Genomic DNA, 27,273 nt, shown 5'->3' with positions numbered 1-27,273 from the left:
TGACCATGGAATTGCCCTCTTGAGTGGGGCAGGACATTTATTAATATATAAATATTGCCTTGCATAACTTAGACATAGGACTTTATTCCTTTTTTTCTTCTCCCTCCTTCCTTTTAAAAGTCCAGTATGGTTAAACTGCCTCACATCTTGTGAAAGACTGAGGAATTGAATGAATACAGAAGATTAGATGAGTTTAAGAAAAGGAAAAAGGAACTAATTGGAATGTTGGGACAAGAGTTAAGGAACCGGCCATTCACAGCTAGCCAACGTTCTTGTTTTGTTTTGTTTTCTCACCATTTCTTGAGATCATTTTGTTAACTCAGGTACTCGCACAGTAAATATAAATCACACAATTTTTATCTGGATCTTACTAGTAATTTTGAAGCACTTTATATTAAAATAGGAAGATGGAATCCGTTGTAGTTTTGAAAATTAAGCAGCTTTCCAGTGAATGATGCGTTACCCACAATGCACCAAATACATCTTACCAAATGAAAGGTATGGGATGCTTAGTTTCTAATCTGGCATACCTTTTGTCCTTTTGTTCCAGATTTACTTTTTAAATTATTTTTTATTTATTTTTAAAGATGTGACATCCCCAGGACAATTCCTACTATCTCATTCAGGAGAGGCAGGTCTAAATCTTGCTGGTTTCTCTCCTAGAAAAAAAATATTACTATGTGAAGATCTCTGGATGTAATATTAGTTTGAAAAGACATTAGGAACAATAGGTCAAGCTGTATAATGGAAGAAGGAAACCACACGAAGGAGCGGTGCTGAGCAACCTACATGTGTCATCCTGGGAGTCTTGGGCTGTGCAACAGTTTCATCAGCACAGATAAGGTTGCTGGGGTGTTGAAAATTAATAGAGATGTAGCTGCTGTGGCTGGAGTGACAGAATCCTTGTCATGCACACAGCAAAAAGCAGTATGAGGAAAGTGAATTTGTCAATTCACTTCAGGTTGTTCACAGAGGCATTAGAAGAGTTTTGGCAGAAAACGTCCTGCTGTTGGCATACTTTCATTTTGAGGACTCTTTCAGTAGAATTTGCTGATACCCCAATGACAGCTGAGACTGCTGGTGGCAGACAAGCTTGGAATTGGAACTTAAAGTGCATTAATCTTTATTGAAAACTTGTTTTCCTATTCCTTATTTGAAAAGAATTGCTAAGTTTTTCTTTTATGTCTGAATTTAGTCAATGGAGAAGACTTTTGCTTTTCTGACAGCTCGTGACTGACACTTTGTGGGGAGGTAAAAAAAGGATATTTTTACAGTTGCAGTAAGCTCTTTGCTCTTTTATTTTTAAGTGTGTTACTTCACAGTTTGTGTCATTTGGCTTCCTATCATTTTGGCTGCTGCTCACTTAGACCTGAGGAAAATGGGAGACATTGAGAAAGATTGCCAGTGGAAGCAGAAAAATAAAATGTACTAACTGGTGGTGATTCTCCCTCACATGACTAGAGGAAAAAAACCAAACCAACGCAGAACTGTTTTGCTTTTGGCTGTGCTACCAAACACCCTGTCATAGTGTGTGAGGTGAGTCACGACCTGTTTATTTATAGCCTCGGCCAATCAAAGCCAAATGCTCTGAACTTCATTCAAGACCAGCGGGCACTTAGGATGTCCTGTAAACATTTGCTCTCCGAGCAAGGAGCGCTCTTCTCTGCGGCGAACAGGACAGTGACCCAGGTGGTTGCTTCCAAAACACAAAACAGATAGAAGATCGTTGCCTGGATTATCCAGATTGGGAGAGAGAGAAAGAAAATTCCCTTTTCCATCTGAAATGCCAGACAGTGAAGATCTGGGGCAAGATGAAAGGTACTGTACGTTGATTCTGATGGGCTTCTGCAGCGCGGGACGGACCGAGGCTTTGTGTAATTAATCTGTGTGTGCTCCTGAGTTCTCAGCCTAAAATCAGCTTGCTCTGTGTTATAACAGATCATCTAATTCCTGAGGGGTTTGCCTGTAATGTTAACCTAAGGCTTCTTGGGAGAGAAGTATTAGATCTTAATGTCTGCATAGAGGTTAAATAGTACACCTCTGAGGTGTTTCTTAAGCTAAAGCTGAAGGGGGAAAAAATACTGGGTGGTTTCTACCTGGTCACTTTTCCCAGCTGTGGGACAACTTACAAGCCTGAAAATGTCAGAGAGACACATAGTTTAGTCAGAGCCACTTTACTGACAGAACCATAACTCATTACTGTGCGATAGGGCACTGTGTCCCTTTGAGGTATGCCTGTCTTTCTGAAGTTCAACTTTTATCTTAAGTAGCTTACAAGTCAGCACACTAAGCAAGCAGTTGGATCTAAATAACAATTGAAGAAATACTGTTTTCTCAAATATGATCCAGCACATTCTTGTGAAATAAATGCACTAATTTAAATTTAGCTAACTAGACAGATTTTTTCTTTAAAGTAGATGTTATTGATATTTGGTTATGACAGAGTTTATAATTTACATTTCCTCAAGTCCGCATGGTCTTTCCATAATTATGATTTTTACTGTCTTGATGCTAATCAAAACGTTGTCTCTAAAATGCTGACTATAAAATATTTGATATGGAAAAAAATCATGTGTGTGGAAATAGAATTTCTTCTTTTTGAAGTTAGTTAACAAGATGCCAGAATATAGAGGCAAATTTAAGAAATTACAAGAATCAGAAGCGAGCATTTCATTATGGATTGGGATTTGGTTTTTTTCTAGTTAGATTTAAATTTGAACATTTATGTGGATGTTTTTTGAATATGCGTGTCAATGTGGTGGTGTAAGCCAGATGAAATACAGAAGACATTTCAGGTTGTCTATTGTAGATCAGAATATTCAGGTATGGTCACCTTGTTGGAGTGACTGTGGGTGAGCGGGTCCCCAGGTGGCATAATTGGGTCTCTGCAAGGGTGGGGTCACCTACACATTTCCGTTTGCAGGGATCTAAGTTGTGCCCTATGGGTGACACAGATTAGTAGTAGGAGGAGGTAGCATTTTTTCTTTTTTTAAATTTTTTCTTTTAAAGAAATGCTGACTCACTACTGCTAGCCATCAAAATGTTAACTTCTATCCATTAAAAAATTTATAGCTGGATCTCCAGTTTGTTAAACTGCATATTTTTCAGTCAGGAAAACAGCAATATGCATGGCACTTGAAAAGGGTTTAAGATCATAATGACTTTTTCTTTCTTTTGAATCACTTTTATAAGGGTTATATCCTTCCTTGAAAATGTGTTTGTTTGGTTTTGTTTCGTTTTTTTAATCAAGATGGGAGAAAATTCTACCAGCTGAGAAGAAAAATAATTTGGAAAAAAAAAAAAAAGGTCAAAATTCAGATTTGGGGAATAAAAAAGCAGCAGTGTAAAAGAATGCAAAAAATACAAGCTCTGTGATATCTAAGTTCCTTTGTTCACAGTTCTTTCTCTATAAAGGCTTGTAGCGAGCTTTGGCAGTTAAACAGAAGTAATAACTAGGCCTAAAATTCCAAGCCCTCTCTTTTTTATGAATCCAAGCCATTTGTTTGGTTTTTAAACAAAAAGGATCAATGTTTCTAAAGCAGTAGCCTGAAAAGGCATAATAATAAATGAAAAAGCATCAGAATGTTTTCATCCAAGTTAAACAGGAGTGAGTAGAAGGGGAAGCTATGTGAGCTTTACTGGAGTAATATGGGAACTGTACTGGAGCAATGCATTTTAGAATTGCAAAAGAAGAGATAGTAATGTGCATGCACAGATAATGAGGCAATTTTGAGCATACACTGAGTCAAAGCTGTTTATATATATAATAAAAAAGCAGGGCAGTGGTATTTTTGTAGAAGCTGTAGAATGAGATTTGTTCACTGACTGGTCTAAGCACACTGTGCTTCTTATAGCTCCTTCTCAGATGCAAACAAATAGTTCTTAGATCCTCTCCCTTCTTGAGTTCATGTCCTACTTCAGAAAATATGTAATATTGCATCACAAGTGTATTTCATGGAGTTTATAACATCATGGTTAAAGTCGTGGCATTGGTCAATAGTCTGTTAGTCATTCTGTGAATTTAAATATATGATAAGTAAATGAACATGTGCACAAATACCTCTTAGTAAGGTTGGTAAAAAAGCTAAGAGTTGTGAAGATTAGGTATCCGCTCATACCTTGTGTTTTGTTTTGTCATATGATCCTGAGCAGTAGCAGATCAAGAACAGTGAGGAAAGATGTGGTCAAAGGTCAAGGATTGAAAACAGTTTAGCACAAGGAAAATATTTTCCCCTAGTAATTCTTTATCAGGTCCCCTATAGTTTTGGTGTAAGATGGTATCATTTATTAAAAAAAAAAAAAAAAAAAAAATTGGCAGCTCATGAGGAACCTAATGATGGTCAAGAATGTATAAAAGATACTGTGAATAATCAGTCCCGAAGTGGTAGAAGCATCTGGCTGTAGGTGCTTCAAAGAGATACCGACGTGTAACTTCCTCTATCAGAACAATGTTGTTCTAATTGTTGTCACCTGCCTATCACCTGCCTATTATTGAAAAGGATGGTGCACTAAACTGTTAGGCAGGAACCTTTTATGACTTGAATAAAAATGGTAGAGAAAGCTACATTATTTTGAACTAGTTTTTTTTTTTAAATACAGTCTTGCACTGCATGACCTTCATCAGTATGTGCTTGGACTTAGAAGAATGGAGATCCAGTTTGAAGTCAAATCTGTGTGTTATTTAATTACTCAAAGCACATTGATTTGTAATTATATACAAATATTTGTTTCTTCAAGTAGTATTAGTTAATAAAGTGGAACATATTTGATTTCCTTTTATGACTGAATTCAATGCACAAATGTAGGCAATGAGTGGTTAGCTCATGCCAGGAACTCTCAGTAATGCATCAAAGGAAGTGATCCCCTGCTCATACTAAATACATTAAAACCCATTGAAAAAAGTCAGGATGGAGTTTTGCACAGACAGATTTAAAGCCACCTTACACTGTTACACAAAAAGTCATTTACATGTTTTTGTGTGTTGAAAGTATTGTCTGGCACTTGAAAATCCAATTTTCCTTTTTTGTGCAGCTGCTCTAACTCAGGAATGCTCAGCTCATGCTTCCTAGGTGTTTGACTTTGAGAGGCCTTGAACCAGGAGTATCCCAGCTGAAGAATGTGGAGACTGAAGGAGGAACATTAATTCAGTTTGTGAGAAAGGGTTAAAAGTATTGTCTTTGCAGGAGCAAAATAAATGTGAAAGAATTGCTTCCAACAGCTGGGCAGAGCTGTTTAAAGTTCTGTAAACAGAACTTCATGCTCCTGTTGGTAGAAACAGGACTTCCTTATCTTTCTGAACAAAAATATTGTAATATACATGTCTCTTTTGTATCACAAGTTTTTGTTACAAATGGGAAGCTGGCTTGGAAGATCCTGGCCCTTTGTTCTGTCTGGGTAAAAAGACAACAGCACATAGTAATAGCATTATAGTCTTCGCTAAACAGAAAGCAAATCTGTAATAGTATTTATGTGGTGCTGAAACACTCAATTTTCATGCAAAGAGACATTTAAGAAACATACGCTTATTGACCAAGTCATGACTTTGGACTAATAGCACTTGACTATCAGATCACATTTCGCGTTTTGAATGACCTCGAACAGCAGCAGCTGGTGTTCTCCTCAGGGGCGCTGGACAAGAGCAGTGCGGGTCAGAGAAGGGGTTTCCCCTGGGAGCTGCCCTGTGGTTTGCTTAGAAGAGTCTGTCTAGAAGAGCTGGACAATGAAATGCCTCAAAATTAGTTGGAGCATATTTTGTTTATTTTAGCAGGACTTTGAGCAAAAAGCAACAACCTTTAGAATGTTCTGCTGTGTCGGGGAACTTGTGTACTGGAATCACCTTCAAAAAAGTTGGGAGTTAACCAGTTTGTATCTGATGAGCTAAAGAAAGACAATACAGCTCCATATTAAGCCTTTATAAGATGACTGATGTTATATTTGAGTAGAGGAAATGAACACATTCCTCCAAAATAAAATCCTGGTACTAATGGGTTGGTTTCTTTTGTTCAGGCTTTTTTAAGCAACCCGTAGGACCAGATGAGTTCCGCTATCCCCTTGCAAAACACTGGAGTGTATTTTTATAACAACAGAATTGCTCTCATTTTCAGAAGTTGATCCTTGACTAGTAATACAAGAAACAAATACCTTCATTTATGGGATTGATATTGTTTAGCAGAAACACCAGTGGTAAAATGTTCCCATATGAGTTGAAGAGAAGGAAATACCACTATGACTTTAGTTTAACACACTGTGCAAGAAGCCTACAGACTCAGGGATGAAAGGTTGATCATATTATGTTTTGTTGAAAGTCGTGTGTCCCGACCAGTTTGCCGTACAATCCACTGAGGAAAAAACACATCCAGCTTCATCAAATACCCCTTTTATTTCTTGACCAATAATATTTTTCAGTAGTATTACTGTACAAGTAATATGTTTAAATCATCACAGTTAGGGTTAGGAGTTAGGATTTGGGGTTAGGGTTAGAGTTCAATAAAAAGCTGAAAAAAACATCTGATTTCCCAGCTTTTTATTGCACACCTTCCCCTGAAAGAAACAGTAACAGCAAATTGGAATGACTCACTGTTAATGAAAAGCACAAAATTCAAGTGTCAGATGAAGATAGATGAGGTAAGAAAGAAAACACTTTAAAAGCTTGAAAAGCAATGTTGCATGGTATTAACAGAATTCATTTAGTTCTTAGAAATGATGTATTTGAACTACAGGAGAGATTATAATTAAAGGACATGTTTGGATTGGGAAATGTTGTAAGTTACTCTTTAAGGTTGATAACTACATTCTCCAGCTACAATTTAAAAATAAAATCTATCTAACTTTGTAAATCTTAGAGATTCCAGTTGTGCCCAAGGCTTAACATTGAAGGCATGTCAAATGTGATTGGTTAAAGAATGTTTGCCGCAATATTATGTGGTGGTGAAAGCATAAACCTGTGCAGCACCTACAGATTAGCAAAGGGAAATAAATTGCATATGGATGTCTATAGGCTGGAGAGATTTCTATCAAAAGCTTTGTAGAGTTTGTAGCAAAATGGTTGTAGATTAAGATTGTCCCTCAAGTTTGAGAACAGAGTGTATTTGTGGATGCTTCCTGTGTTCCTTGTCCTTTCAATGATGCAGCATCCTCCCATGGGGCTCTGAAGCAAGCAGGATTTTACATGGTGCCCCAGTGATTCATTTAAATTGCAAGTCTTGTTGACTTGGTCATAGCCACATGACACAAATATAATTATTTTAGTATACTTAATGATTGCATAGCATCCAAAAGTAGCACAGGATAAAGCACAATTCTACATAATCACCTTTTAAATTAGCCACAAAGGTCATTAAGATGCTATGCTGTGAGTTCAGTGGTGCTTGCTATTGCATCTTTCCACGTAGTGCACATAACATACACAAGTTTGTTACATTGTGTTACAATAAGTCTAATCAATATTGTGTTGTTTTCTACCATGCAGTTCAGTGGTAGATTTTAGAGGTTTTGCTATTGGGACTTCAATATACTTAACTGCAAAATGTGCTTTTTATACTACTTTATATTTTGGAGAGAAAGAAGGATGGTTACTATCATTTTGAGTGTGTGGTCACCTAAAATTTAAATGTAACAAAAAAAAGAAAAAGTGTTTTTCACAAACTTTTTTTTCCTAAATACTATTTTGTATCTGTTATCTCCCTACCTGAATAACTTAGAAGACAAATTTAAAAATATATATTTTGCATAGGTCTTCAGATATAAAAAAAATATTTGTTTCAAAGAACGGTAACTGAATCATTATATTCACTCCCTTCTGCACTGTGGTGATTGCTCTCCTCACAGAAGAGACCTGTGAAATCTCTGCTGTTTGGGTTTTGCTAACAGTTTACACACTTGATTTTATTTAGTCAAGTTTCATGCTTAACTTCCTGGTTGCCTATGAGGTTTGTCCTTAGATATCCATATCCTGTACAGCTGTATCATTCTTTAAGCTCTAAATATTACTTTTAAAAAGCCTACAAAATAGCCACATTACCTATATTTTGATTTACATATCTTTGGGAGTATAACTTTCAGCTCTTCCACCTTGACTAATAATTTCTAAGTTACCCTTAAAATTACAGAGTCTGCACAGGTTTCAAGCGTGTGTGGTTGCAGTTGGGAAATGGAGAAGGTTTAGAAGCTCTGTAATTACTAACTCTTTGTTTATGTAGGTGCAATCCTTCAGAATCCACCACATCATGGTGTACTTTGTCACTGCTGCAGTTCTGAGTAGCGTATCTACGTGAAGATACATATAAAACTGTGTACACATTATTTAAAAAATCCAGCACATCACGAAGAGATCTTTAAACCAGTAACATGAGAGCTACTGACCTTTATGAGAGAAATGTGACGGGGCTTTGCTTGAACAGATGTCTAGATACAAAATGAGAGCATGACACCATCAGTCATTTTTAGAGAATGTAATGCCACTGAGTCCTCTGGCCAGAGTTTGTGACTGTGATGGGTTGAAGCATCTGGGCCAGGAGGGTGTTGTGGTTGGTTGTTTTGTGTTTGGTGTTTTCTGTTTTTGGGGGGTTTTTGTTTTGTTTTTTGTTTTGTTTTGTTTTTGTTTGGCTTGTTTGCTTTTTGTTTTGGGGTGTGGGGTTTTTTTGGTTTTGTTTTTTTTTTAGCTACTAACATTTGCCCAGTTTTAGAAATGATGCCATAGGTAGCCAGAAGGATATGAATAATTAATTTTCTCTCTGAACACCTTCAGCCTTATTGACAGTAGTTCTAGAACAGAGGTGTAGTACTTTACATCAAACTCAGTATAAGTGATAGGAGCGTAGAATTTTATTCTTTCTAAATTGTGCACAAAACCCTTTGAGGGTGTTCAGAGAGAGCTGGCTGCTTATATCATCAAAGAAGCACCTGGACAGGAGTCCCAAAAGCTGTTTTGGCAGGAAGTATAGAGTTCATATTTAAGTAATTTATTAAGGTACTGTAAGTAACTTCACTAATATTATGCTGAAATAGTTTATTTTCTTGGTCAACTGATATGATGCACTCAACGTTCATCATCTGCATCACTTCATGTATCTTTTTTTTCCCTTTTTGTCTCTAAATGTGATCATGGAAAAATAAATCCATCTGGAATGTGCATTATGTGTCTGTCAGCTTCTTATCTAATGCAAGCTTAAAGTTTATCTCTGTTTCTACAAGGGCATAACATAACCTCTCTATCTTTGCATATGTACAAATACACATTGCACTCCCTTTCATTCTCACTCCCCCTTCACCAGGGTCTCTGTTGCTGTCCCCCAGTTCCAACTCTCTGGCCTCCAGGTAGCACTGCCACTCAAGTGGCTCTGGGGACAAAGGACAGATGTTACCAGGGCTAGCAATTGTTGGGAGGTGTGAACAAGAAGAGGCAGCGTGTGCAAGATCAGCAAGATGACTTTCTTACACCACTAGTTATCCAATATCAGAATAAGACTTCAAAATAGTCCCTGGTGTTCCTGGTAAAATAGAAAAGTGTGGCTGTAGTAGAAGTGACAAAGGTGTCTCATGTTTTCTTGTGGCCTACAAGAAACTGCCAAGTATTCTTTCGCAGAACAAACAATAGGGGGTTTGTAGTGTTCTGAAGCAAACTTCGCCTGTACAATCCACTCTTCTTGCTTGGCTGCTTGTCAATGCACCACATGTGGACCACAGCACCAAAGCATTTCACAATACATTTTATCTGCACTGCAGCTCGTACTTTCAACATCTTTTAAAGTTGGCAAAAGAAAGCATTATTAACAATGAAGAGAAGCAACTCCAGAGAACTTTTCCTGCCAACGTGCAATTTTTCTGCGTAATTTGCATGCTTGTTTTGAATTGTTCATAGTTATCCTGGTGTGCCTTATTGTATCTCCTTCTCTTTAACCCATATTGTCTTTCTGTTGGTGGTTACCAATATGAAAATAGTTTCCATTATTATTGTAGTTTATGCTTTCATCTGCTCCCTCCCCCTCCATTTTTGCAATTAACTTGAAGTTAGTAAACCAAATATCTACAATTGTCCTATGTATTTCAACGCTCTATTTTGATAGTAGGCCTGAGGCCTATCCATTTTATCTCTTTGTGCTTCCACAAAGTTCCACCGTGATTGTCAAAAATTTTAAATAAAGAATGGGAGTACAGTCTATAAAATGATGTTGTAATTAGGAATACTGTCATAATAGTAGTTTTCAACCCTAGAATAAAGAAGCTATTCTTAAAATACATATTATTAACGCTGCAGAATGGTTTACAAAAGCTGTAATGTAAGAGGAAATGACACTACTACAGTACTATAAATACTGTAATATAGTCAGGAGTAGGGCAATAATTTGGGTTTTGAACTTTAAGCAGTTTTACACTCTGGGTGAAATACTAAGGGTTTTTAAAGTGCTGTTCTGCGCTCCACGGTGCATCTGTATGCTCTTTGTGTTCTGTATGATGTGGCTCCCAGACCTTGCTCTGATACTGATGTTGCTGTGTCACCACCTCGTGGTGAAGTTGCCGTACAGTAGTTGAATATAGGCCTAGAGAAAGATCAAGTTTCTCCACGTGTGTTTCACTAGACGTTTTAGACTAAATTATTCCCGACTTTTTCACAAAAACGAAGCTGCTCAGACTATGTGTCTGAACACAGGAGGTGGTTAACCCCCATTATGTTAGGAAAGCTGGTTCCAAGTAATCCATGTGTCTGCAGTACAACAGAAGAAAAAGGTGTGTAACATTCCCCTGTAGAATGAAAATGGATAACATATGTGGGAGGAAAAGACTTATTCCTGGCTTAGGTGTAAGTATGTAAAAATTCACAAATTTAAATGTGGGCAGCAGTTGGACCAACGTCTACAATTCAGCATAAGCCCCAAATCCTCTTATCCTGTGTGTTCAGGAGAAGTCAGAGCAAGAACTTGTAATTGTAAGAAAAAGGGGCTTTAGACCTTGCTGAATTGTATGTCAAACATGCTGTCTGAGGTTTGGCTGAAATGCAAGGTAAAGATTTTAAGGAAAACTTAAGTATAGTGTTCTTTTTCCTGAGACATTGGATTTGAAATTCCAAGTTCACTTTCCCCTTTTATCATCATTTGTAAAACAGAAGTGACATATCTTTTGGGTTATACAACTGAAAAGTTACAAATGGAGATTTTTTTTTAGTTAGAAAACAAAATGAAATAGACATTAATATATATAGTTACCTATCATTTGCCTAGTTTTGTTATTAATATGTGACCAGAAATCTAAGGTGATAATGTAATCCCCGACTTTTCATTTGATGCTATAATGTAATAAACAGTGCAGACTACATTGTTTTACTTGCTGTCATGATTCAGAGATCAAAGCTTCTGCCTGATTTAAGCCACTTGACCCTTTTAATAACCATCCCACCAGTGCTATGTCGCTATATCTTGCTTGCTGCCATGTGAGAGATCAGTTCGCTTTTAGTGCAGTATCAGCATGTAGCCACAGCTCTGCAAAGAGAAGCAAGTCAGAAGTGTACCTTTTTAGGAAAAATCAATGTATCTCTTGTAGTCCAGTGCAGATATACGTGTAAATCATTTCCAGAAGTCAAATCCATTTTCCTTCAACCATTATCTCCTTGGGCTGTGTAAGTAAACCGGTTGCTCCTGTTAGAAAGATCTGCATTGCCATTCTTGTTGCAAGTGGATTGTGAACTCCTGCCCATTTAAAAACATCAGAAAAAAATAACATGAGAAAGCAATTTTTTTAAAAGCACTTTTAAAAAAAACCAACTTCTGGTTTGTGGGTTCCTGAAAGTTTGTGAACTAATTCTAAGGAATCTACAAAATATTTGTGAAGAAAAATAAGTCTGCTTTGGCAGGACTAAATAGGGATCCACATTTGTTTTGAAAAATGTTAGGTATTAAGGAAATTAAAAAGCAGTACTCTTATTTTAAATGTGCACCATTTTGTCTGTTGTGAGAAGAAACCTCCAAAGTAACACCTCAGCCAGGAGTCTTGATAGCTTGTGGACGTCAGGGCTGTTGTATGTGTGCATCGGTATTGCTAATGGCTCACAAAAATACAAACATACATTCAAAAATTTAAGATCTTCATGGTTTTCCTTGTATCAGGACATAAGAGACATAAACAGCTTCATACCCTAAAACATAATGGTGCCTTATTAGTAAGAATGAATATTGAGTCATAGCTAACAAAATACAGTACAGCAAAGGTAGGTTATATGTGTGTCCTCAGTAGAGAAGACAGACAAAAACAACTACTAACCAGCTCTCAACTGAGAGAAGTCTCAGCGCTCGTGATGGCTTTCAACTTTTACAATATGTGCCAATCAAAATGACTAGGCAATCAGTTGTTGAACAAGGATAATATTAACATGGAAGCTGTAATCGCGACAGGTATTTTTACAAGTGATGATATTGTTTTTTTCGTCTTTTGTTCACTGCAAAAAAAATAAATTATATTGTTATTCTTAATATTATGGCAAATGTTTCAGTATTACTTTGCACACTAAGTTCATACAGGGTAAAGTTTAAACAGCAAAAATCTCATCAGTCACTGATATTTGCTAAAATTGTCTCAGGGAACTATCAGTGGGTGCTTGCATTCTGAATAACAAGAAGAACTGCTAATAGGGCCTTGTGGTGTTTTAGTAGATAAGTAAAGGAGTAATTATTTGGAACTATGAATTGGCAGTTTGATCTGACAGTCTACGTCCTTATTGCTGCACACTGACCCTTGTTCATTCCCTTTTTATCATAGGTAGGTTTTGATTTATCTTGTAATTTGATCCAGCTGTGACAAAATGTTACTATTATTGCAGTGATGTATTGGACATTTAATGGATTATGTATCCAAGTGACTATGAGATTGTTTATGGCTTACTTGCATTCACTGTGATCAAAAGTGTATGTACCTAGCACTGAATTATGCAAAAGATAGCTCTGTAAAAGTCGTCTTCTGAATATTTACATCATGGTACATCAATACTTTGTACCAGTTTGATTTGACTTTGACTGGCATGTGTATGTTTTTCCTTTCATTTGTTTTTTTTCGTAAAACATCTTTGTTGTACGTGTTTTGTCTACTCCAAAAAGGTACATGATATGATCATTTAAACAGTATCTTGTCTAAACTGATCAGCCCCAAATTAGATACATATATGTTCTCATGTTTTTCAGCAAATTCTTTGGTACTGTCATAAGCTAAGCTTTAGGAACAGTCGTTTCAATATAATAGAAAAATAAAAATTCAGTAAGGAAACAAATGTAAACATTGACTACAAAAGGAATTTCTTTTTTTCTAAGCTGGGTAACAATCTCTTACAGATCATCAGACTTTGCAGAACAAGACAAAAAATAGAAAAGAAAAAGCACAAGGACTATATGCATGAAATTAAACGTATAGATATGTATGGCCATCCTGTGGAAATGAAAAGTACTGTGGTGTAATTTCTAAGAAAAAATAAGAAACAAGTTTGGGCTTGCTTAATTTATGTGACAGCCATGCCTTGAACTCAGTGTTTTCTTATGGCCAGAGTAAATAAGCAATAATTTATTTTGTAATTGGTTGTATGGACTGAGAATTGCTACTACTGAGCAGGTGGTGAAACACTGGCCCAGGTTGCCCATAGAGGTGGTAGATGCCCCATCCCTGAAGACATTCCAGGCCAGGCTGGATGGGGCTCTGAGCAACCTGATCTAGTTGAAGATGTCCCTGCTCATTGCAGAGGGCTGGATGAGATGAGCTTTGAAGGTCCCTTCCAACACAAACTATTCTATGATTCTATGATTTTTTTTTTTTAATTAGAAAGATAAAATTAGCCGAATATAAAATATGTGGAAACATAGGTTTCTGTAGCATAGCAGCAGCCATTGGGTCACTGGAGGCTGTAGCTTTACAACATGATGTTTTCAAACAGTTTCAACTTTCATATGAGCTATAACCAAAGTTGTTGGGTATTTTTTTTTTACTCAGCTGGAAAGTCATCAGTTCCAGGCAAGACTATAGACCCAGAATAAATCAGTGCATTTCAGAAGCACTGACGAATTTATTTGTATTTCTTCAAGAAATGTCCCACTTCAAGGAACAAAACCCTGGCAAGGTAAGCACTCCCAAGTAAGCTTAACAGTTTGATATTGTTTAATAAAAAAGTGAGATAGATTCTTTTTATTTTTTTTTTTTTTTTTAAAGAGGGGGGAAAAAAGAGAATACATATTATGATACATTCAGACATGACTTTCTGCTTTTTCGTGTGCAGAACACAGGTAGGTCATCACTGAGCAAGGCTGCTCCCAGTAAAGTTTATATCAGTACAGTCTCTCCCCCTACAGCTGCTGGAACCTCTCCAGTCGTTCTGTGGAAAGGAAATTTAAAACATCACAAGTCAATAAAAACTTGAAAAAAATGGAAAAGTTCTTAAACATACACATTTTTCCAAGTAATTGTACTTTTCAGAAACAGCTGCACAAGTATTCAATGATAGAAGAGAATCCTTTGTGTTTTATTGTGCTACTTCTATACAGATACAGTTGTTTGCGTTTTTTTTTTACTGGAAAGACTGAGCTGGAGAACCCAGTTCATGAAGAGGCAAGCAAGAGTAATGTTCCTGCTTTCCTAATAGGGAAAAGATTATTATGTAGATCCCACTGAAAGTGAAGCAGCTATTTTTTCCAGATAAAAAATATAAATAATGCAGAAGTATATCATGCCAATAGTAGATTTAATTTCTATATGTGTATCGCTAATTACACACATTGGGAGGTTTTTTCCCCTCTTGATCTCAGTTAACTTTGCTACAAAATCTTCAATGCAAAGAGGCCCTTCAGAATTAGCAAATTGGAAGTATTCAGTACCATACTCATTTTTAGTTTAGACTGAAAATACAGATGAGCATCTAGACAAAATGCATTTCAAAGATGAATAAATTATACAAAAATAAGTTGCATGTTTAGGATATTAAGAGTTATATTTAAAAGAAGTAGGTGTATAATGAGGTAAGGAAATACGGTATCAGTATACACAATCACATAATTTTGTCATGGAGTAATGTGACACCGTAACTGTGTGTTAAGATATTATATATCTAATACTGATGTAGAAAAGCTAATTTTGACAGGACGTTTTCCTTTCTTTTCCTGATATCAATCTCTAAGCCATGTAGTAATTTTACTGCTGTAATTACAAGCAAATTAGGCACTAATGCTGTGTGTGAAATTTCTTTGGATTAACCATTCTATTGCAATTCAAAAGCAAATGCGTTCTTTCTGTACACTTTCAACAGATCAGTTCTGTATTCAGCATTGTGCAGTTGTGAAGGATGCACTATATGTCTCAGTCACAGGAAAGAACAAATCTCAAGTTTTATATTGAAAATTCAGCTCAATCTTTTTGTTACGGGGATACTGGAGTAGCCTACAAGTGTGAAAAGAATGCTTGCCAGCATGTGGGAGAAAATGGTTTCATGAAGCAACACAGCAGGGGAGAGAACTATTACTCAGAAGGATTTTTTGCTTTTGTAAACGTGCATCAAGTGTGCATTGCAATATTTCAGTTAGTAATCTGCCTTTTTTCCTGCATATCAACTGTTTAGCCTTTTTTGTGTAATGAAGTTGAAGTAATTTCTAGTACTTCTAGCAATAACCATGAGCTCGTTAAACCTTTACAGTAAATGCATAAAAGTAGAATATCTTTATAATATAAGACGGTGTATGTCCTAATTAGCCAAAATGGACTGTTTGATGCTTATTTGCACCAGATGTGTTAAAGTATTTCCTAATTTAACAAAAACAACTTCCATTTTCCACTACATTCTAGATTTCGTTTAGCATGCAACGTTTTTCTTTTGCAAAACGATCTAAATATTTAAACAGTGGAAGTATTAATGGCCAATTTTGATGTTTTTGCCAGTTTTGCCTGCTAGTCTGCAGTGTATGTACATTTTTCACTGTCTTGGGAAGTTACATTCCTGGAGTTGTCCTCTCCTATGTCCTGCGTAAGTATAGTCTCTTTTTCAATCTTGATTTATGTACATGGTTTCTGTATAGAGAGTATTTCTTTATTTATACACACACACATACATATACACTTATATATATGTAGGTTCTGACAAGTGTTTTGTGTCATATGGAAGTCAGCTTACAGGTTTTTTCATCTTGATTCTGTCACAATGTTGCACAGTCATGTTTCTCAGGTAGAGATATCAAAATCAGACTAAATCAAGACAATGGTAGATGATATAGTGATCATCAGTTGTGCCTTACTGGAAGTAAAAAAAGTGTCAGCTGATATTAATAGAGTGGTATTTTCCAAAACAAGAGGAAATGGCTTCTAGAAGCTGAATTTGACATTAACAGTTTGTCTGACATGGGCATTTCAGAGTGCTTTTTTATGTAAAAGTCATTGCATTATGTAAAATTAATAGTTATATTACACTAATGCATTGTTTAGTCTTTATTGAGTAGCTTCTTATAAAGCAATTTTTCAATACGATTTCTCTCTCTGTCTTCATTTTTATCACAGTATTGTGTGCCTTTTTATGTCCCTTCCTTAAGTGCAATGAATTTGGACAGAAATTGTGCAACAAAATTAAGACTCTTCTGATGAAACTAGATTTTGGAATAGTGGAATATATCAACCAGAAGAAAAAAGAGAGATCTGGTGAGTAATTAAGTGTAGTCCCAAGTAATGAATTTTGGAATGCAGAGAAAATGTTACTCACCTTGCAGACAGTTTGGTTTGTCCTGTGAAGCCGTGTAAAGGTATTTCTTGCTTTGAGCCTTTCGTAGCTTCATAAGGAGTGATAATGTATGTCAGATGTCTGAGTATGGTAAAAAAAATATAAAATCATGGAAGACAAGGTGAGACTGATGGTTCTCTTCATACTTTATTAGATGTACTGCCTGTAGGTTTTCAGAAAAATCTACTCACTGTAAAGTATGCATTGCTTATCTCTTGTTAGATAAGGCAAGCTTATCCAGGAGAGAGACTCATTCAAGGACAAAAATTGAGTACATAACACAATTTTCAGTAAGAGACTGAGCTCTGTTCCAGCACCTAAATCCGCCTTCTTTTCACTCCCAAGAGCAACAATAATTTCTTTTCTTCCCCAAATACTCAATAAGCATTTAAGAACTGCAGTAGGATTATAGCAACAAATTAATCAAAGTTTTTCGTTAGAAAGGAGAGAAATCAGTTTAGAACAAAATTTTGCCGTCTCACCTGAAAATATTTATAGCACTGGAAAACTATAGATTTTCAGTACTAAAGCTTTTCAAGAAAAATATTTATACGCTTAGTTTGCTTTTTGTGTGTGCTACAGTTTTGGTAATTAAACCTTTGTGATGTAGCCACATGATTTGCAGGGAGCCTGCCCTTTTGACTTAGTATTACATCAGTAAGATTCATATCTGCTTTAAAACATGCATTTCTTATAAAAGCCCATCATACAATGTACCGTTCCTAGTCACAATGAGAGGAACCATCTGCATTTTCCCTTTCTCTTACATATGATGCTGTAGTTGTTGGAAACAGGAATAATGCATTGAAAATTTTCTTTCAAGTATTATTCTACCTTGTTCTACTTTTAAGTGAAACTGGCAGAGAGAGATCATTTCATAAACCAGCACTGGGAAGATGGTTGAGGTTAGATTTGTTCTTTCCTGCCTCTGACCCTCCAGTTTAATGTAACTCAGACAAGTTCCCTACCTTGCTTCGCCATTTGGGTTCCCCACATGGTTCATAAACCCTCGTACTGGTACGAGAGAGGAAATAGCAAGTTGCAAAAATAGGCAACCAAGAATAATATGACTGTGTTTTTCAGCTTATGTTGGTTTAAAATATTCACGAGGCTCTTCTCAGACAGAGAGCGGACGCAAAATTTGTGTCTCTGTTCATCTGTAAGGAGCAATGTTCTACCAGACTTCAGAGGATTCTTTGTATGTGTATTGGCACGGAAATGTTGTGAATGCAGGGGGAATGGGTGCAAAGAAGAAAGCTTTTGTGAATGAAGATTACATGCAATTATCCAGAAAACTGCATGTTTTCATGTAAAAGTAAAGTGCTGGGATAACTACACTGCCTGCTTTAAGAGTATGTTACAACGGTGCATTGTACCAGCAGTGCAGTTTAAAAGATAGATATGTATTGCCAGGGAACATTATATTATGGTGAGCAACAGAGACTTCTGAAACTAAGTAAATAAATGTGTGGGAATATCTTCCAGAGCGATAATCCCTCTCCTGCTTTAGCTGCTGCACAATATATTTTGATAAATATTTGCCTTTCAATCAGCCTTTTCCCTTCACCTTAGTAGCATATTACGTACACGGTGTGGTGTCAGCAGGTGAGAGTTCACTGCATTACACAAGCTGCGTGACAGAGAACGCACACTGAACCTCAAAGTCTGTTGTCATGAGCAGGATAAAAGATGTTTTCTTTTCTTTCAGAAACAGCAAAAACAAAACCCACAGAAGATGACAGTGAATTAGACATATCAGCCCTGTGTCCTAAGGTGACTTTTTTCAGTTGGCCCTCTTTTGCTTTTAAAATCTGTAGAGATAACAGAGAATATCTAGACTACTGTCTCTGTTTTCCGTGGAAGACTTCAATCTGCCCGGGAGGCTGTGTTCCTGAACTAGGCAGTGTGCTTTAAAAGTGATTCATAATCTCCATCTTTAGGGTTATACTAATTAACTTGTACTGCATTTGTAACTGCAGGCCTTCAAGGTAATGTGTTCTTTGACCTACTAAACTAAGAATGTGTTTATTTTTATTGGCTCGGGAGTGATTAAACTAGAATTGAATAGCAAAGGCATCTGTTTTATTTGCAATTGTGAGATTGCAGTTAGTCTGTATCAAATTAAAATATAAAAGGGAAACATTCATAGAAAACCTACACAATTTGTCAGATACTTTTGTAATCACTTGTCTGATCATTCTCAATGATAGTGCAAATCAGTATATTATCTGTAAATACCTTTCTAATCATGTATGAGAACACTCTAGTACCTTCTTTCTCTCTTAATATTCTTAATAATTTTCCATTATAGTCATAACACTAGTTCATATAAAAAAAATCAGTTTTATGGGGATTCTTATGTAGTATTTGATCAGCAGTGTATAAAGCCTGACTTTGACAGTGATAGCTTTCAAAGTGTTTTTGTGTTCTGAAAAAAAATTTATATTCCATGGGATAAAAAATTGTAGCTGACATAATTTAAATTGTTGTGTAAATTCATTAAGAATAACAGAATTTTTATTTAGCTAATTTTTGACTGATAGATAATGGGTGAGGGTTTTTTGATCCAAGTTTATGCATTTCTTTACATTTATGCATATTTTGTGTTTGCAGGCTCATTCTGCTTTCATTACAGTAGGATAGAATTTTCAGAATGAAAAATCAGAATTTTCTGTGCTGCTTTAGTATAATACAGCTTTCAGTTATTACAAAGAGTGATGCTTCCCTTCTAAGTATTGTATATGCCTATTTTCATATTTCTAGAATTAAAGCTTAAATAGGAGATGATTTATATTGCTATGACATGCAAGAGGCTGCTTTCTCAGTATCTAAGCATCGGCTTCTTGTCATGTGAAGTTTTTCAGCATAAGAATACCATGTATGGGACTTTTTTCTATTTAGGTTAGTCCTGCAGTTGTTGCCAAAGAGCTGTCAGTGTCTGACACAGATGTATCAGAAGTATCTTGGACCGATAATGGGACCTTTAACTTATCCGAGGGGTATTCTCCACAGACAGACACATCTGATGGTATGTAATGGTCTCACTTATTTCATCAACGAATTGCAGTCATGTAAGCTACCTGAAAATTTAATATTAGAGCATTTGAGGACATAAGTTTTTGGGGATGTTTCCCCCACCCCACCCCTACAGTGAATTCAAAATTAATTCCAGTGTTTTGTATCATTTTGGATACATCTTGTGTAAGGGCTGTCCTCATTTTGGAAATAATAAAGTACATCAGTAAGTGTCTAAATAAATACATAGTGGGGGGTAAAACCAACGCATTCAATAAGTGCCAGATTGAGCGCACTCTTCCACCAAAACTTTTAAGCAAGTAAACCTTTTAAGATAGTACCAGTTCATTTGTGGGTAAGCTATACAAATAAAAGTTGAGGAAGACAAAGTGAATACTTTCAATTGCTAAACAGCCAACTACAGAAAGTAGTATTAGGTTTTGGTTACTAGAATGCTGGTGAAGACATCCAGCAATGGCCCTAAATGAGACATGAAGACTAAGACTAGGAAAAGATTCGCCAGCACTTGTCTTGATCTTGGCCAGATCTTTAACTTCTTTCTTTTCACAGACCAAGCTTTCACTTCACCTGAGAAAGATTAAGGGCAACAGTAATGTGGTGTAATCTTAGCTGTGGATTTGTTGTTCTGCTCATCTTGCATTTCTCCTCTTCTATGAAGAGTTCTCTGTAAATGACTACTAAGGTGATATTACTTAACATCATCATACAGGCCAAATTAATGACTTAAGTTATTTGGTTAATATTTCAAGTTATAACTAGACAGCATTGCACAATCACAGGACTGTAAGTTGGAATGAGCCATTGTCATTCATCTAATCTAACCTCCTATTCAAAGCATGTTCAACTTGGATCAAGTTGCTCAGGGCTGTGACCACTTGAATTTTGAGCTTCTTCACTGGTAGAGATTCAGAAAGCTCCCTGGACAGCCTTTTTCAATATTTGATCACCCTCATGATAAAAAAGTTTCCTCTTACAGTGAGTCAAAATTTCCCATGTTCCAGCTTGTGTCAATTTACTCCTATCCCTCCACTGTGCACCTTTAAGAAGAGTGAGGCCCTATCTTCTCTATGCCTTTGCTTTAGGTAAAGACAACGATGTGATTCCTCCCTTTGCCACCTTCTCTTAAGGCTGAGCAAAGCCAATTCTCTCAGCATCTCCTCATATGTCATGTTCTCCAGACTCCTAATAACCATGCTGACTCTCCAGGGGACTCATTCCAGTCTTTCATTGTCTTTCTTGTACTGGAGAGGTCAAAACTGGATAAAGTATGTGCACTTTTAGGTGCTGAATAGAGGGGGAGAATCCCTTCCATTGACTTTCTGTCTTCGCTGTTGCTAGTACAGCTCAGTATATGGTTGGCCGCCTTTGCTGCAAGGGCATACCATTGACCTGCTGTCCACAGGCCTTTTTCTTGAAAGCTGCTTTCTGTCTCACTGCCTCCAGTCTGTACTGCTGCACAGGTTATTCCATCCCAGATGCAAGACTTCACATTTACTTTTGTTGAATTTCATAATGTTCCTTTTCAGCCTGTTCACTTCTACAGCCTTTTGGTCTCTCCAAGGGCACCCAGCCCTCCAGAATATCAAATACACCTGCCCCAGAACAGTTCCCTTCTGCCCTTGAACTTGCTGAGAATGCGCTCCATCCTGTCATCCAAGTCATTAATAAAAACATTGAACAGTCTTGGCTTCAGTACCTTTGAGAGACACCACTAATAACCAGCCTCCAGTTGGACCTTGTATCACTGACCACAGCCCTTGGACCCTGTCAGTCCAGCCAATTTTCCACCCACCTTCCAGTTCACTTACCCAGTTCACTCACCGACTTGGCTGTAAGGGAGATGTGGGAAACTGCCTTAGAGGCCTTGCCAAGTGAAAAGTAAACAACATCCACTCCTCTCCCCCTGCGGAGCATTTCGGCAAATGGGACATACACACAAGTGCAACACCAGATGGGATGTGTCCAAGGACTGGCTCATCTCCTCTCAAAGCTCTGTCGATTTGAGCCACCACTCTGCATACAGCACAACCTCCTCATACCTCCTTACCTCCCCAGCCTGTTTTTCCTAAAGAAAATGGCGAAAATGGTGTACCAGACATTTTTAGGATTCATTTCCTTGTCCCTTATGAATGCTTCTATTGCTCTTTTTCATAGGAAGTAAGTTCTAACTGATTATTTTTTACCTTCCTATTCAAATACTAGATCAAAATATTTCCTTAGGCTCATTTAGGCCTCTTCCACATGTCATGTACTATGGTCAGTATATTTTACACATTTATAATAACAAATATCATGCCATTAATGCAGTCATTAAAATCTAATTTTTATTCATTTACATTCTGCTTTTTATCTTCCTGAAGATGTGAAACTGTCCTAGTCATCTGTAGAATTTCCATTTTCTGTTTCCTATTTAAAATAAACATTGACCAAAAAAGGAAAAAGTTATCAACTGTATCTTTACTTCGGTTTTATATTTTTATTTAAACATTATTTTTTATTCTACAAGTGTTGTAAAAGCTTGTCATAGTTTCATACACACTTACGTGTTTTTAATTTATATATATTGTGAAGAAAAATGTTTAAAGACCTGTTGTGACATTATACATTTTATGACTTCATGTGGCTGGTATATTTAGAACTGGCTGTGCTGAAGATTTGCATCTGTTTCATTCACAGCTGGATACCATTTTAAAAAGACATTGTCCTCAAATAATTTTCTGGGTTAGGTTGTGATAGTAGGTGACTTGTGGTAGTAGGTTCATGACCTCAAAACCATTTTATTTTAGACGTAACACAAAGCTCCTCTGCATTAAGACTATAGAAGGCCTCCTAGACTCGGGATTAGTATATGTATTTGAAGAAAAGCCTACTAATTGCATTTTTACATTTGGCTGCTGTATTGGGGAAGAGTTTTGTGTTTGCTAACACTGTTTCCTTTTGTTCACCCTGCAACAGATTTAGACCGACCTAGCGATCATGAAGAAGCTTTCGCTAGAGATCTTTCAGAATTTCCCTCTTTAGAAAATGGTGCCGGAACAAATGATGACGATGACTCAAGCATTGGTGTGCCCATCCAGCAAAAGCGAAAAAACGAACAACCGTATTTCCAGGTGGATCATCCTTCCAGACAGAGCAAAGAGAGACCGTCCACTGCAGGGCTCTCCTTGCCTTTGACCAGTGACCAAACCTTTAATTTAATGAGCGGGATTGCTGGGGATGTCATCGCAGCTGCAGTGTCTGCGGCCATCAAAGACCAGTTGCAGTCAGCACAGCAAGCTCCCTCACATGCAGCGCCCAGTTTGAGCGAGGAGACAGACACGGAGGAAGCTGATGATTTTGAACTGCTTGACCAGTCTGAGCTTGAGCAGATTGAGAAAGAATTGGGACTTTCACAAGGCCAAGAGGCAGAATCCCAGGAAAAGAAGAAATCTTCAGGCTTCCTTTCAAATCTGCTTGGAAGTCATTAACCTGGAAATTGCAGCTGGTAACATAAAAGAAATAAAACACACAAAAAAAAAATCAAATGCAAAAAAGGAAAAAAAAAAGAAAAAAAAAAAAGGAAAATTCTGAGCTGTAAGCTTTAACTATCACTTTAGATGTGTTGTAATAATTTCCCTTATGCAGAGTGAATTAACTGGATAAATACAGCTGATACTGATAGCTTAATGTTTCTGGTAGTTATACCTCAGTGTAATAGCATGGAAATGAATTATCTATCCACTGTTTGGTTGCAGATGAGTGTTGAAGGTCACTTGTTCAAAAGAGATGGGGGGAGGGTTTTTTTAATCTTTTTGCCAACCATGTATTTTGGGGTCCTGAGCCAAATATTCAACATTGGCAGTTTATTTACTCCTGGTTGCCAACCATGTAATACAATTAACGATTCACATGGCAAGAGCAAGTTATGAGAGGATTGCAATGAGATTAACTAAATCTCACCTCCGTCAATCATATCGAGAAGTATGAATCCCTGCAGTTAGCATTATGTGTAGTGCATCTACTATATATGAAACACATTAACCAGCACAAATCTAGTTTAAAAATGTGTGCAACACTATCGAAGAACTTGATTTCATACTTAAAACCTTTGAATTGTTTTGGATATGGTGATGCATTTCCAAGTTTTTTTGCTGTTTTAGGCTTGTAGAGTTGTAAAGTGGCATGCTGTTTGACTGACCACCTGCTGCGGTCCTTGATAGAGTCTGGTCCTGGGCAGTATTGCCTATGTGAAGTCAGCCAACACATTTCTTATATTTAAGAGTTAATATCATGTAAACTGAACAATCTTTTTGGGAGCAGGGGAGGGTAGTTATTGTTTGGAATAGAGGTTAGAGGTTTTTTTAAAAAAAAAAAAAAAGTAAAAAAAAGGCCTTTTTTAGGTGCCACTTCCTTAATTCAAGATTCTGTGGGTTTTGTTTTATTTTCCCCCAGGACAGCTGCCATGACTTGCAACAAAAGTTGTATTGCAAGCTGAATATTTTAAGGTACTTAAAAGTATTTGATGAGGTCATATGCTACAGAAGACGCTCAGAATCTTCTTCTTGGCATGTAATTTAAAACAAACAGAAAAGAGCTTGTTTCAATTATTTGCCAGTTTAAACACCACACATGCTGAGTCTGTGCCTTGGGGTCTTAAGCAGGTAACTTATTTAATTTTTTCTAGGGCTTTTTTGCTCACCTGTGACAAAACCAAATTGCAATACCAAGCAATAGTAATCAAATAAATAGGAAGAAGTAACGCTATTTTTTTTTTTTTTATGTGATGTAAACCGTTAGCAAAGCTGAGGGACCATGTCAGCTGCTACTACTACTACTCAAGTGATTTTCCATTTGCTGGCATTTGAAGAGGTGAATACTGTCATCTAGGACCCTCACAAAATACAGCAACAGATTATAAAAATCTCTCACCAACATATATGTGTGGGTAAACCTGTGTTTAAAGTTAACTCTTTTTTTTTTTTTTTGCTTTTGAGGTGAAAAAAATAGGCAAATGGCCAAAAACAATGCAGCGAAAGAAAAGATGGGGAGAATTTTTAACACTAGCTTTATTGTTGCTTGTGCTTTTGTGTCAGTAATGCATTATTGACTGTGTTTGCTGTCCTTTACTGGTAAAAAAGTGAGCCTGTGCCTTCATTATCAAATCCATTACGAAGTAAGTGGAGGATGGTTCTAGATCCCACAAGATGCAGCTTTTGAAATTACAACATCTTAACATTAAAAGCGAGTTTCTGGAAATGATTAAAAAAACATGGCCATATCACTCCCACAGCATTGGTATCTAAGTTTCCTTTTTAGCTTCCGCCAGCCTGTCCTTTGCATTTGGAAGACAAACAAACAAACAAAAAAACCCAAAACCAAAACCACTACAAAACCCACGGACAAAAATAAAAGATGCTTTTGCTGGGAAATCATTAAGTTTAAAGGGCACTTAAATTTCTCTGATGAGTGAAAAGCCTTGTTTCCTTGCTGTGTGTTTAGGACAATCTATACAGTTAGAAGAGAACAACTTCCAAGTTGCTGATGAAACTTGTTAGGACACCCAAACACCTGTGTGCTCCCTTGTACAGGAGCACTGGTGCCACTAGGGGAACCAGGCTATGGGGTGGGGAGAGGCGGGAGGGAGGCGTCCATCCTTCACGGGCTTCTCAGCAGCGGGTTGATGGGACAGACGAGCTGGCTGTCGGTGGTGGCATTGTAACAGCGTGCACTTTATTGTTGTTTTATGAAGAGTACTTGTGGCTATAAGAGTACGTAACGCAGGGGAACTCTTCTAGAATAATAGATTAGATCAAGCACGAAAAGGAGCTGGAGGAGTTTCTTCGACTTTTTGTACATGATCCATTTTCTGGTTTCAAGATAGAAAAACAGATTGATTTTTCTCCAGCAACTATTTTTTTTTTTTCCAGGAAGAAAAACAAAGCAAAACTTGAACAAGCAAATCACTAAAGTTTAGGGGCATAATTTCTTATCTGAGTGTCTTCAGAATTTTATTTTTCTGTTCTCATGGTAGTCGATTACATTCAAGCCCTTAAATACTGTGTCATGGGAAGAAGGTAATTCTGTAACATTTAATATTCTTCCTCAGGTAGTGGAAAGATGCTTAGTTCTCTTCAGGAAATTACCTCTTCCCTCCCAGACAAATGCATGTAAGAAACACTTTGCTTGGACACCATACATTCCACTGCCAGCAGTTTGACAGCAAAACACAAAGAAAATGTTTCTCTCCTTTGTGAGATCACTCCCACGCTGCCTTCAGTTGGAAATTCCTCGAGAAATCTTCATTTCACTGTATTTAACAGCAGCCACAAAAAGAACAGTTACTTAAAAATTCCTGTCACAACGCAGCGTGTTTCCTACCAAGCACTGTTGTCACCTTCCCATCTTCCCAATCTGCATATGCAGAGAGAAGAAAAGCGAGTATGAGGCAGCACGTAGCTTTGCAATGAACATTTGTTCTGTGGAAAGCCTGTTTGCATGCAGTGTCCAGTCTAAGGCAGTATGGACAGTGTGGAGGGCGTCACTGGAGTGTGGACACGTGAGAAAGTGCCCGTGGGGTAACACAGGGTGTGATCTTGCCATGGGATCAGCGCTGTCGGCGTTATCTCGTGCGCTCTTACCTGGTAGGAAATGGAGGACGCCACGTGTTTTTGCAGTAGCGTGGCTGAAGCGCTCGCCCTCCCACGCCTCGCAGGGGCTGCTTCACACACCCCCGCTGGAAGAAAGCAACGTGTGTTAGGACAGGGCCTGTGGGATGCAGTTCTGTCCTTTGTACTCTGAAAATTTCCCCTTCTCTTAGTGACAGACGTGATGGCCATTTGATCAGTGGCCTTAGGTGTGCCAAATCCAGTGTAAAAGCACCTATTTTTAGCACGCAGGCCTTTTCATGTGTATGTACCACATATCTACTTGCCATTCTTCAGTTTGTTTGTGGAAAAAACAAAACATTCTATGCAGAGGAGGGGAAATAATTTTAACCCAAAGTAATAGGTTTTGAAGAAATACTTGTTTTACTTGTTTTTTTGTTCGTTTTGCACTTTTTCCAGACTGTTTCAGCCTTCTGAACAAACTCTCTGTAGTCTCCATGTCTGTTCTCAGCACACGAGCAGCGTAACAGTCTGTAACCACCACCTGTCCGGGTAACCAGAAACTGGAAAATTACAAAATGTCTTTATTTAAAATATTTTGCAGCACTTTACCGAGCCTGATTACTATTTTGTAAACATGGAATTATTATATTGATTGTTTGTAAAACCATTTAATAAATACGTGTTAGTTTTTATCTTTCACCGTATCTAATGCTAATTTGTTCCCAAAATAGGGAAAAATAAACCCACAACAACAAAAAAACCCTCTTCATTGATGAGAAGGAGAAAGACTTGGGGGTGCTGGGAGATGAGAGACTGGACATGAGCCGGCAATGTGCACTTGCAGTCCAGAGGCCAATCATGTCTTGGGCTGCATCAAAAGGAGTGTGGCCAGCAGGTCAAGGAAGGTGATTCTGTCCTCTGCTCTGG

The 27,273-nt window shown here is 37.3% G+C and overlaps 1 protein-coding gene across 1 annotated transcript; it reads left to right on the top strand.

Moving 5' to 3' along the window:
* Positions 1–1,577: 1,577 nt before the first annotated feature.
* On the top strand, positions 1,578–27,043 carry RETREG1 (reticulophagy regulator 1). Its single transcript, XM_082046346.1, has 7 exons — positions 1,578–1,818; positions 13,963–14,089; positions 15,895–15,979; positions 16,507–16,644; positions 18,432–18,496; positions 19,625–19,751; positions 22,715–27,043. Exons 1-7 carry the CDS (start codon positions 1,784–1,786, stop codon positions 23,224–23,226), a joined length of 1,089 nt encoding a protein of 362 aa, XP_081902472.1. The 5' UTR covers positions 1,578–1,783; the 3' UTR covers positions 23,227–27,043.
* The last annotated feature ends 230 nt before the right edge of the window (positions 27,044–27,273 follow it).

Source organism: Streptopelia decaocto (assembly GCF_964273445.1).
Source record: "Streptopelia decaocto genome assembly, chromosome: 2".
Classification (NCBI taxonomy): Eukaryota; Metazoa; Chordata; class Aves; order Columbiformes; family Columbidae; genus Streptopelia; species Streptopelia decaocto.
Note: the sequence above shows the minus strand (reverse complement) of the source record. Positions and strands in the feature narration are given on the sequence as shown.

Coding starts and splice junctions, on each gene's coding strand:
- RETREG1 (XM_082046346.1), top strand. CDS start 1,784: ATGCCAGACAGTGAAGATCTGGGGCAAGATGAAAG. Junction 1,819..13,962: donor GATCTGGGGCAAGATGAAAG/GTACTGTACGTT, acceptor TTTTTTACTCAG/CTGGAAAGTCATCAGTTCCA. Junction 18,497..19,624: donor TATCAGCCCTGTGTCCTAAG/GTGACTTTTTTC, acceptor TTTTCTATTTAG/GTTAGTCCTGCAGTTGTTGC.